At 44.1% G+C, this 13,371-nt stretch overlaps 1 protein-coding gene across 1 annotated transcript in view; it reads right to left on the bottom strand.

Moving 5' to 3' along the window:
- Positions 1-13,371, bottom strand: part of grm7 (glutamate metabotropic receptor 7) — a 222,415-nt gene that overhangs the window by 51,290 nt on the left and 157,754 nt on the right. The window contains exon 7 of the mRNA XM_070901851.1: positions 12,067-12,206. Coding sequence (XP_070757952.1) covers positions 12,067-12,206 — 140 coding nt within the window. The remainder of the gene's footprint in view (positions 1-12,066; positions 12,207-13,371) is intronic.

Below are 13,371 nucleotides of genomic sequence, written 5' to 3'. Positions count from 1 at the left end.
TGAGACAAGAGAGTGACAGACAGGTGATGAGAGAGACAGACAGGTGACGGGTGAGACAAGAGAGTGACAGACAGGTGACGAGAGAGACAGACAGGTGAAGAGACAGACAGGTGAAGGGTGAGACAGGAGAGTGACAGACAGGTGACGAGAGAGACAGACAGGTGAAGGGTGAGACAGGAGAGTGACAGACAGGTGATGAGAGAGACAGACAGGTGAAGAGACAGACAGGTGAAGGGTGAGACAAGAGAGTGACAGACAGGTGATGAGAGAGACGGACAGGTGATGGGTGAGACAAGAGAGTGACAGACAGGTGACGAGAGAGACGGACAGGTGACGGGTGAGACAGGAGAGTGACAGACAGGTGATGAGAGAGACAGACAGGTGAAGAGACAGACAGGTGACGGGTGACACAAGAGAGTGACAGACAGGTGACGAGAGAGACGGACAGGTGATGGGTGAGACAAGAGAGTGACAGACAGGTGACGAGAGAGACGGACAGGTGACGGGTGAGACAGGAGAGTGACAGACAGGTGATGAGAGAGACAGACAGGTGACGGGTGACACAAGAGAGTGACAGACAGGTGACGAGAGAGACGGACAGGTGAAGGGTGAGACAGGAGAGTAACAGACAGGTGACGAGAGAGACAGACAGGTGAAGGGTGAGACAAAAGAGTGACAAACAGGTGATGACAGAGACAGACAGGTGATGAGAGTGACAGACAGGTGACGAGAGAGACGGACAGGTGAAGGGTGAGACAGGAGAGTGACAGACAGGTGATGAGAGAGACAGACAGGTGAAGAGACAGACAGGTGAAGGGTGAGACAAGAGAGTGACAGACAGGTGATGAGAGAGACAGACAGGTGAAGGGTGAGACAGGAGAGTGACAGACAGGTTAAGAGACAGACAGGTGAAGGGTGAGACAGGAGAGAGACAGATAGGTGAGTGACAGACAGGTGACAAGACAGACAGACAGGTAAAGGGTGAGACAGGAGAGAGACAGACAGGTGAGCAGAGAGACAGGTGAAGGGTGAGACAGGTCCCTTCTGGCTGCTCCTAAGTCCTGGTTCAGGACGAGAGCCGGCCTCAGCTCCTTTGTTTATGTTATGTTATGTTGTATAACGGAGGTCTATGGGGATTTTTGGCTGCAGTACCGTGAGTGACCCCTGAGGCGCGGTGACGGCAGGCTGATGGCGTCACCGTGTCTCAGGGGTCCAGCTCTACATACATCCAGCTGACGTCCTTTTGAACACACTGAAACGAAACGCTGGAGATTTAAGATTCATCCACTCTGACGGTTTTAGAAAAAAAACACCATCCCAGATTTTATCAGCTAATCAGTGGAAGGACTCGAACCAGCAGCATCCTGCTCTCAGACTGGCTTCATTACCCCCCCGGCTGCTCCTGGACCTGCTCAGGAGTGACGGATGGTGCTTGTGTCTGCTAAGGGGCATCTCTGTCCGCTCAAATCTCTCCATCTGACTCATAATGCAGCTGGAAGGCAGTGAGGGATTGCTCTCGCAGAGATCAAGGTCAAATTTCATTACTCCTAATGAGGCTTAGCACCCATCAGAATCTCTCCTCTCCATCTCTCTCCGGCTTTCAGACATGAAAGACAAGCAGCGGCAGATTTCGGAGTCGAGCCTGAGATTTCGGAGTCATTACAGATAAGACGGTATCTTCTCCCCTCGCTGCTGCTGCCGGGTCAGAATCACCTTTAATTGTCAAGTACATTGCGCTGGAGATGTCTTTCCTCCCCTGAAAATAGTTTTTGATATATTTGATCTTTGAAAACAGACCCTGAAGGTATTTTCTGCAACAACAAAAAAAGCTTTTTAAAAGAATTGTAATTTCAAGCAGATGCAGTTTTGTGTAATTTCAGGGATAATGTGATGTGTTTTCTGCTCCGCAAGAAGATGAAATGCGCAATAATATACTGCTTCCCTTTCTCATGCTGTTACTAATTAATGCTAAGAGAGACATCTGAGACATCTGAGACATGACGAGACGCAACTAGACGTCACAAGTCAAACTCCACAGCTTTAATCTTTGATATTGTGTTGTATGTTATAAACTTATCAGGTGTTTTTTGGAACATCTCAGTATGAAAAGTAACCAGTAACTTCAATCCAATATATCCCTCTGAAATATAGTGAAGTAGAAGAAAATGGAAACGCTCAAGTAAAGTACAAGTACCTCCATTGGACTTAAGTATACTTGAGTAACTGTACTCAGTTACTTTCCCCCAATGGTTTGAATAATGAATGAAGGTAACTCACATATACCTGCTGCTGACTGTTCCAGGTATTTCACTAACAGTTATGAGTGAAAACTGGAAACATAATCTATTGATAACATATAGCTGTTCCACCAATACTCGTCTTAAAATCTCTTTGAGTTACATAAACTTAGTTTGAGACCGGTCTTAGCCTAAGACTGGTCTTAAATTGTCAGGTTAGACTAGTCTAATTAAGCCTTAATTTGAGGTAGGAAAGTTAGCCCCCCCCCCCCCCCCGGCTAAGCCTGAGGTGAGAGCTTTGTTGCTATGGCAACAAGCTGTTAGAACGTCAGTTAGAAGACAGTTGGATTCATGCTGTTACCGTGTTACTGTGTGTGTTGTGATCCAGTCACAGGTAACAGGTTACAGGGGGTATCACCACAACTGGACCTGAACACTAACATTATGATTTATATTATTTAAACTATGTGACTACCAGGCAGGCTGGCAGTGAGGGTAACTATCTGCATCAGTCAGAATCAGAATCAGAAACTGTTTATTGCCAAGTAACATACATTACAAGGAATTTGCTGTGGTCTGAAGGTGCTATTGTTTTGACAACAAATAAGTAGAATATAAAAGGTAAAATAAGAATAAGAATAAAAATAAGATAACATAAGATAAATAACAAACAGTGCAGTGACCAAAATAAGGTAAAGTGTCCTGATAAAGTGTCCAGTAGGGGGTGGGTGCGTTAATGTCACGCAGGGGGGACAGGGGTGATGTACGTTAATATAACGTATAACTTGTGTTTGTGTTCGGGGGGGGGGCGAAGGCTGAAGGCTCACACTGTTTCCACAAATATGAAAACAGTTTTATCCTCTTTTGAAAAATGGAAAAATAAGCAGAACAGCTGCAGTGTCATTAAAGTTTATACTTTCCTTACACAGAAAATTCAGATTTCAGTTTGACTTTAAAAGCTTTTATTCTCTTTCTTCTCCAATAAAGCGAAGCACAGACACAGAAGACGCAGTCCCATGATGTGTGCCCGTTTCTTGCCCCTGCTTATTGTCTGCACTGCAGCACCCATCACTGATCCTCCTCTCTGAAACTGCATCTGATAGGCCGTCGAAATCCCTTTGCCCAAATAATCGCAGGAAGCATTCAGGCTTTTAGGGTCGTAGAAAGGAGAAGTCCCTCTGCTTCTCCCCCTTTGTGTCCCGTTTCAGTGAGTATTCATCACTTTCATTCGCCATCTTTCACACGAACATGAAGATACAGGCAGGCCTGGACTTGTTGGAAGATGAGATCTTGGTATTTCTCTCCTTTTCTGTCTGTTTCTCCATTTCTTTTTACTTTCTCATTGTCTGTTTTGAGGCATTTTCCTCCAGTGACCTTCCTGTCTTGAAGTGACACTGATGTGCCATCGTGACAGCTTCCGTCTCTTCCAGCTACAGTACAGAGGGAGGGGGGCAGGAGAGGACCAGATCCGAACACGTCTCCCTCTGTCCCTGTGTCTGATCTCAGTCAGAGTCTTATTGTGTCTTGGACACAGACATCAGATCAAGAAAGATTATATGCATGTTATTATTTGGCACTACACTGTGATGGTTTGGGCCTCAAACTGTTGATTTTGTTTTATTTCAACAGTTAATATTGAAATGCAACCATGTGAGAAGTTCAGAGGGGAAGTGTCTCGCTGACAATTCATAAAATGTATTTCTATCCTGGAAACATGACAAGGAGCCCCAATTACACACAAGTATCTATCACAGGTCTCAAACCGCAAAGACCGGGAACTATTGGTTTAACACTTAGTGAAGTTTTGACGTTTTTAATGTAAAATGTCATTTTGAAAAATAACTGTCAGATAAATGTAGTGGAGTTCAGAGTACAAGGTTTCCCTCTGAGATGTAGAGCTGAAGTATAAAGTATCAGAAAATGGAAACTCTCAAGTGAAGTACAAAGAACTAAAAAGAGCCGAGAGCGAACCAGGACAGATAGACCAGGACAGATAGACCAGGAGCTGAGAGCGAACCAGGACAGATAGACCAGGACAGATAGACCAGGAGCTGAGAGCGAACCAGGACGGATAGACCAGGACGGATAGACCAGGAGCTGAGAGCGAACCAGGACAGATAGACCAGGACGGATAGACCAGGAGCCGAGAGCGAACCAGGACGGATAGACCAGGAGCCAAGAGCGAACCAGGACAGATAGACCAGGAGCCGAGAGCGAACCAGGACAGATAGACCAGGACAGATAGACCAGGAGCCGAGAGCGAACCAGGACAGATAGACCAGGAGCCGAGTCACTATGAAGACTCAGCCGATGATTCAGAGACACCACCACACTGTCAGACCAGACTCTGTTATTAGCTGCTCTAAGCACCGTTTTGTATCCCAAACCACAGATGACCTTTGGGACTACAGTGACCAGGGGCCAACCCTTACAGAGAGTCATTTGTGACAACAGCCAATGTGAAGACTTCCACACACCCCACGACACATGTATATGCCGGGAATTCTCAAAGTGTCACGCAGCATGCATAATCAATTTGGCCCTCTGAGGAGACCCACTGCCAGGCTAATACACACGGCGTTTACGAAGAAATTACAAGTGATATTGCAGCTGGGAAGGGGATGAAGCAGGGTCTCCAGCCTGGAGAGGATTAGCAGCAGATGTCAGGAGAGAGTTTCTGACTGAGGAGGAAATACTGTCTTTGGCTTTAATGATAGCAAATAACATCTTCCCCTCTGTGAATACTTTAAAGACTTCAGGACCAGGTTATGGTATTAACAAAGGATTGTGAATTGATATGAATGCATTATGACTCTTTATACTATACATTATCTCTACATTATACTATCTTGACTATCCAGTCTAGTCTGTGGATATTAAACAGAGTTTTTCAGAGATTGTCTTGTTTCATAGCGATTTGCAGTGTCATCATCAGAAGCTGCCATTTTCTAAATGAAGCTGGTAATCCCGTATCATGGATATGAACAATTTAATCCACCCATATACGATAAATTCCACAATGAGTGAGACTACATTCTGGCCCAGTTTTGACAAGGTAATCCAACATATTCCTAGTTTAATTTTATTACTGTACGTCTACAATGTGAATGTTTAGAACAGTAATGTCAGTGCTGTACATACGTACATGTCTTCAAGTGGATTTACTCACAATAATCTCTGTCCTGTCCAGCCGCCACAAATCAGATGAGGAAACAGCTGATAAAAATGTTACTCTGCTCATCGCGGCCGCCTTTTCTAATTACAACACCAATAAGTTTAACAAGCAGCAGCTTTAGGACTTTCTTTGCCCTGGGTTCGCCTCTCAGGCTACACACGGTTAGTGTTCTACCCTGTGATTGGTGGAGGTTGTATCAGCAGCCTGAGAGGTAGACTGCAGGCAATACTACCTTTAATCCATCTTGGTGATTCTACAATATTCTGTCTCTATCAATGTTAGTGTATTAATAACACTGCAATGTGCAGAATTTCAAATAATATTTCTTATTAGACTACCATCCATTTGGAGAAGCTTGGAAGAGCCACGAGGTGAATATGTTCCTGAACATCTCACCTATCCGAGCCAATAGAGTCTCGTTAGATGGTGAAGCCCGTGCATCACCCCTCCTGTTGGTGTGTAAATCCAAAATGCTGCTGAACATGCATCCATTATCATTACTGGACACAAGGACTGTTTCCCAAGTTGTGAATCACACAATCACAAAAAAAGTGGGACAGAAAGCACAGATGTGTGTGTAAACTATGTGATTTGTCCTGAGGAGTCTCCAGCTGCAAACTAAAACAGAGGCGGTCCGGGGTGGATGGCAGCAGCCGAGTAAAAGGAGTTGTCCTGGTGCAGATTATGGCCACATAAACCCTGACAGAGACCCATCAGAGCGAAACGCAGTCTGATTGACCCATTAAGCCTCAGCAAAGACCTGCCAGCAGGGAACTGAAGACAGGCGAGAAGAAGAAAATGGCAGCGGGAGAAATAAAAAGCTCTTTTTCTATTTTTCTACATTTGTAAAAAGTAAAACTCATTTTATGAAAGAATCTGTCTTCAGTGTTCCGGGATCAGACGCATGTGATGTGTAGAAATAGCCTCATGTGGCAGAATCATTTGAATATTTTTTTCCTTTCCTCCTTTAATTTACATGAATATATCACCAGTCACGTGATTTAATAGGACATGTAGGGCAGATCATGTATGTCAGTGTGGCACATTAGGATAATTGATCCATACATAACGTGGCAGACATCCCCCCAGGCCCTTGGATTTTCTTCTTCTCTGACTCTGCTAACAGCAGCAAGTTCAAACAAAGGTTATTAATCTTCTAAATATGCTGATTACTCTTCTGAGCCTTGATCTCAAATTGCCTAGGAAAGTCAGCGAACATGTACCTTGGCTGAATCATATTAGGTTTGACTGTCACGCTTGAACATATAGTTTCAGTAATAGCTCCCCTTTGTAATCTGGAGAGCAACACCACGAAATACACACAAAGGAGTTATGAGGATAGAGGGAAAGAAGCAATAACGGGAGGCCTAATAGCAACAGCTCTGCCACATCTGGCTTACCGGGGGCTATCGAGGTGAATAATTTAGTGTTGTGAAGAAGCAGAGACATGGCCTTGAATGCAGAAGCAGAGGAATGCTGTGGATCCACTCTCAGCTTCAGTGTTAGAAAACGTGAAAACCTTGACTTTTACATGGAACTTCCTGTTATGGTTTTTGCACAGACCTGTACCACACACGCACTACACTCATCTACGCATATCTTCCTGGTTAATACAATTCAGTTTTACTTTGTATTTCTTCCTTTAGTCCCACTTTTGTTTACCAACTGTTTTATTTTTTCTAATTCAAATATTTGAATATTTGTTTATATCATTTCTGTGTGTGTAGTGTGGAGGAGCTACACCTGCATTTCATTGTTCATCCTGTGTCCTATAATGACAATAAAGCTGAACCTTGAACCTTGAAAAGGAGGGATCTTTTGAGCGACACTTGAACCATAAATTATATTTATCCTGCAAGAGATTCGAACGCATCTGAAAAAAGAGAGAAGAAAAGCAGTGATGGGAGAGTAAATGAGGAACTGAATTGGTGTTATCTGCACACAGAGACTTCTGTTCCCTGCCTGCTCCCTCTGAGGCAGCACATCCTGCCGGGTATGAAAGAGACGAGTAAAGTTAAAACTTTAATGGCAGCTAATTGGGCACACACACTTTAAACTTTGTCAACAAGAGAAAAAACAGTTACGAGCTCGAGGGAGAAGCATCTCCGCGGGGGGGGGGTATGTTAATCAGGGGTGGAGGAAGTAAGACTGCAATATAAAATGTACTGTAACTCAATTAAAATGCATTGAAAATGTCACTTACATGAGTAGTCCACTGATTTAGCTTGGCACTCCTGTAACTCTGTCAGACTCACGATGGACAGTTTACAGGAAGGATCAGACTCACAACTCAGAACCTGAGATATCGTCTCTTTTATTCCTTACCTCTCTTGTCAATACATGCTGCCTACATTACCCACAATGCAACTCGACAGCCAACAGCTGGGTGTGAGATTAGGGGATGGTATGTTAGCAGCAGCTAATGTAGCCTGAAGCAGAGATGAGCAGCAGCTGCAGAGGTCTGCTCAGCCCACTTCTTTCTGACTCCACACCAACAGGCTGTTTTCAGTTTCTGACATCAGATAAGAAATCCAGGTGTTACAGCAGCCCAGGGACACTTGATATGAATAAATAATTCAAAGTTGATCAAATAAACATAAGAACAGAATAAAATAGAAACTATACAAGAGCAACTGAGCTCAAAACTAACTAACAGTGCAACACCGTCTCAAGCAAAGTGACCAACCAACTCAAGTGACATCACCTGAGGACATTTATCAGACTTCAAGGCCTCATACTACTTTAAAACAGGCAGTAGAACTCCCCAACACCTGGAAACACCTGGAAACACACGCTGATGTAGAGAATCAGTGTTCACCTTTATATTATTACAGGCTATATAATGTTTATGTTTATTAGTGACGCACTAATATGTAAGTTTACTGTTGTAGCAGGTCAAGGTGGAGCTACCTTTAAATATTGTACATGCTGCTGGGTAGTTTCATCTATAACAAAGGGGCTTTGGGGGTGTTGGTGAATCCCCAGTATTCACACCTTCCAAGAAACCAGTGGACTACTGGTTTGAAGTCATATTTTGGTAACCATCAGGATGTGGATTCCCTCAGATTCAACACAGTGTAAACTGGGATCAGACACACACTTCTGAGTTCACCTTCGCAGCAGCAGAGACGTCTCCTCACTGAGAAAATGAAATGTTTTGGAGCTTTGAGCTAAATGCTAACGCCAGAATGCTAACATGCTGACAGTAACAATGCTCACGTGCTGATGTTTAGCAGGTATGTTTGCCATATCCACCATTCTAGAGTGTTAGCATGCTAACATTAGCTAGTTAGCAGTAAACACTGAGTCCAGCTGAGGCTGATGAACATCATCAGTTCTGCAGGTATTTGGTCATAAACCAAAGTATTGGACACATGAACATGTCGACCTGACGGTGGCGCTAGATGAAGAGGGGACCATGGAGGTCTGAACCACATCTCATCACAGTCCATCCAGCAGCTGCTGAGATGTTTCAGTCTGGACCAGACTTTTCATCCATGGAGTTTTTACAGTGCATCCGGAAAGTATTCACGGCGCTTCACTTTTTCCACATTTTGTTATGTTACACCCTTATTCCAAAATGGATTAAATTAATTTTTTTCCTCAAAATTCTACACACAACACCCCATAATGACAATGTGAAAAAAGTTTTTTTGAAATTTTTGCAAATTTATTAAAAATAAAAAACTAAGAAATCACATGTACATAAGTATTCACAGCCTTTGCCATGAAGCTCAAAATTGAGCTCAGGTGCATCCTGTTTCCACTGATCATCCTTGAGATGTTTTTGCAGCTTAATTGGAGTCCACCTGTGGTAAATTCAGTTGATTGGACATGATTTGGAAAGGCACACACCTGTCTATATAAGGTCCCACAGTTGACAGTGCATGTCAGAGCACAAACCAAGCATGAAGTCAAAGGAATTGTCTGTAGACCTCCGAGACAGGATTGTCTCGAGGCACAAATCTGGGGAAGGTTACAGAAAAATTTCTGCTGCTTTGAAGGTCCCAATGAGCACAGTGGCCTCCATCATCCGTAAGTGGAAGAAGTTCGGAACCACCAGGACTCTTCCTAGAGCTGGCCGGCCATCTAAACTGAGTAATCGGGGGAGAAGGGCCTTAGTCAGGGAGGTGACCAAGAACCCGATGGTCACTCTGTCAGAGCTCCAGAGTTCCTCTGTGGAGAGAGGAGAACCTTCCAGAAGGACAACCATCTCTGCAGCAATCCACCAATCAGGCCTGTATGGTAGAGTGGCCAGACGGAAGCCACTCCTTAGTAAAAGGCACATAGCAGCCCGCCTGGAGTTTGCCAAAAGGCACCTGAAGGACTCTCAGACCATGAGAAACAAAATTCTCTGGTCTGATGAGACAAAGATTGAACTCTTTGGTGTGAATGCCAGGCGTCACGTTTGGAGGAAACCAGGCACCGCTCATTACCAGGCCAATACCATCCCTACAGTGAAGCATGGTGGTGGCAGCATCATGCTGTGGGGATGTTTTTCAGCGGCAGGAACTGGGAGACTAGTCAGGATAGAGGGAAAGATGAATGCAGCAAAGTACAGAGACATCCTGGATGAAAACCTGCTCCAGAGCGCTCTTGACCTCAGACTGGGGCGACGGTTTATCTTTCAGCAGGACAACGACCCTAAGCACACAGCCAAGATATCAAAGGAGTGGCTTCAGGACAACTCTGTGAATGTCCTTGAGTGGCCCAGCCAGAGCCCAGACTTGAATCCGATTGAACATCTCTGGAGAGATCTGAAAATGGCTGTGCACCGACGCTTCCCATCCAACCTGATGGAGCTTGAGAGGTGCTGCAAAGAGGAATGGGTGAAACTGCCCAAAGATAGGTGTGCCAAGCTTGTGGCATCATATTCAAAAAGACTTGAGGCTGTAATTGCTGCCAAAGGTGCATCAACAAAGTATTGAGCAAAGGCTGTGAATACTTATGTACATGTGATTTCTCAGGTTTTTTATTTTTAATAAATTTGCAAAAATCTCAAATAAACTTTTTTCACGTTGTCATTATGGGGTGTTGTGTGTAGAATTTTGAGGAAAAAAATGAATTTAATCCATTTTGGTATAAGGCTGCAACATAAGAAAATGTGGAAAAAGTGAAGCGCTGTGAATACTTTCCGGATGCACTGTATATTTATAAAAGTCGAGAATCCCAATGTGACGTCTGCGGGCCGAGCGGGAGAAACACTAATTATAATGTAGTATATATAATAATAATAAAATAGTTTTGATTCAAGTAACTGGGCACCATCTTGGAGTCTGGCATGCAGTTCTTATAATCCATCCAGGCCCTGAACAACAGAAGCGGTTTAGAGGATGGATGGACTGACGGATGGTGATAAATGTAATGAATGTAAATGAGTCTAAAATCAGTTAAATTCCTTCTGTTGAACACATTCCTTTAGTGTGGTCCATCTGGCGCCGTTGTGTCGGATCAAACAGCCTAATACATTTGTAAACCTCTCACACTATCAGATAATCTCCTCCGACTATCTGTACTGAACAAGCCTCCAATTAGGAATCCCCCCTCAGATTGAGGATGGGCAGATCTGGTGTAAATTGGCTTGATAATCCTCCAGTGTGTCCCCGCCAGGCTCTGATAAAAACATACTACAGGGAAAAGCAAACGTAACCAAACTGACCAGTATTTCACTGGGATTCATTGATATAGTTGGATGCAAATTCTTTCAATCTCGTCCTCGCTCAAGAAAGATGAGGTGGGACGGATGTCTGCTCTGTTCCCCTTTAAAGATCTGATGTAATTAATAAATGTAGTGGCTGTGAAGATGAACCTCATCGGAGTCTCTGTATTGACAGAGGAATCCGAATGCATATTTATAGGTTTATTTTTGTCACTGGGATAGGTCCAGGTCCGCCATCATCGGGGATGTTCCGATCACTTGAAGGGACACACAGGGACCAATTCCCTTATTTGATCGCTCATCGCTGGAGCCGGAAATGGTTCCAGTCGGCCATCATGAAGTTCCAAGTTGCTCATTTCTGCTCTGAGGAGCGCCAACACACGAGAGCAGCCTTCTTTCATCAGACCAGGTGTCACATTACTCACATTATGTATTATTGACATTTCATTTGTTTTCTGAGTCACCTGCTGTTTAAAACCACTGGATCTGTCTGACCTCTGTCATGGATCACATTCCAGTCAGGGAGATCCGGAGAGTCCGTTGTCTTTCAGCAGTAAACACATTTGCATTCAGCAGCCTCAGTCCTACAGGAACTCACAGAACAGGCTGCTACGATACAGATGAGTAACGTATTGGTTTACGTCCCTGCTCCTCAGGCACTTTGTGATGTTTGTTACTGCAGTTCGGCTCCCATTTGAACTGAAGCTTTACACAGCTGCTCAACAGATGAGCCTTTGAAACGCTCTCTAACGCCATCACACACACTGAGGGAAACACTAACTATTCTCTCTGTTGTTGCATGTATTTGTACACAGATAGTACAAATACTCTCCTCCTAATCACAAACCCCTCTCCATAACTGAAATAACTTAGTAAGAAACAGCAGCTTTCAGCCAGATTCACCTGGTCATCTTATCTTATGGAGACAGCTGCGTGTCACTTCCAAACACAGCACATCTTTAGCAGTTCTATATTTGAATGTCATATAAACTCACATTGAGCTGCAGGGTCTCGGTCCACTGTCCAATCACTCGGTAGCCCGGCCCGGAGACGTTGTTCCACTGGTACTGAAACAGATCGTAGCGTCCGGGGGCGTCGCCGTTACGGTTGAATGTCACTGAAGTGCCAGCGCTTCCTGTGGAGGACAAATGGCCACTTAGTCACTGAGTCAATCGATACGTCAATCAGTCAGCCAATCAATACATCAATCAGTCAGCCGGTCAATCGATATGTCAATCAGTCAGCCGGTCAATCGATACGTCATTCAGTCAGCCAATCAATACATCAATCAGTCAGCCGGTCAATCGATACGTCAATCAGTCAGCCAATCAATACATCAATCAGTCAGCCGGTCAATACATCAATCAGTCAGCCAATCGATATGTCAATAAGTCAGCCGGTCAATCGATACGTCAATCAGTCAGCTAATCAATAGTCAATCAGTCAGCCGGTCAATCGATACGTCAGTGTCGCCGCCGGCCGTCAGCTGCACGTGTCAGAATTTGGAGCTCTGTGATTGGGTGTTTCTTGCCAAAATGCATGTTGGGAGTCGTAGTTGGAACCTTTGACTTTTGATCAAAGCAGCAGACATTTTCCGACACAGTTGTTCCTCTTTGGTTTCATGCTGATCCCAGACGAAGAGCTGTGAGTCTCTGTGAGTCTCTGTGACGTGAAAACACTGCACGGATGTATATGAATGAATGAATGAACGTGTGTTAACCAGTTCTTTTTACCCCCCTCCCTCAAAGACAGTGTTTATTTACTTTAGCTCTTTTTGCTTTGGTGTGGGCCAAGAGTCTCTTTCAAGTCTGTATTTAATTGAGAGGAATGTGGGGAAAAGGCGATAGTGTTGAGCTTCCTCTGTTCAATATGAAATCAAGAGAAATAATACAGAGATTTCCTCAGGTCAGAAATAACTGCAGCTTCTTCATTAATATTGACTTTTTCTCTTAGTAAGCCTCTCTTGAATATTCTGCCATTTATCATTAAAACACATCACATTTGTGTTTTCAAGGCTTTTCTCTGGTCTGCATCGCAGCGATATTTTGAATGTTTTCATTTCCCAGAGAGCCACAGAGCTGATGATCCATGCTGAGACGTGCTTCTTATTTGAGACGCATTATTCATCTATATGAGAGCATGCGTGCATGTATTAGGCTCTGTGCTTGCGTGTTTGGTGGGATGACTGAGTCATGCTAACTGCCGTCTCAGATAAGACGAGTTAACCCCAGTCTGCTCCCAGATCAGCCAACTTTCATCCAAATGGCTTCAAGAAAGTTCCAGAAAATCATGAAAATAAC

Source organism: Enoplosus armatus, chromosome 3 (assembly GCF_043641665.1).
Source record: "Enoplosus armatus isolate fEnoArm2 chromosome 3, fEnoArm2.hap1, whole genome shotgun sequence".
Taxonomy (NCBI): Eukaryota; Metazoa; Chordata; class Actinopteri; order Centrarchiformes; family Enoplosidae; genus Enoplosus; species Enoplosus armatus.
The sequence above is the reverse complement of the archived record's forward strand: the minus strand, read 5'-3'. Positions and strand labels throughout refer to the sequence as shown.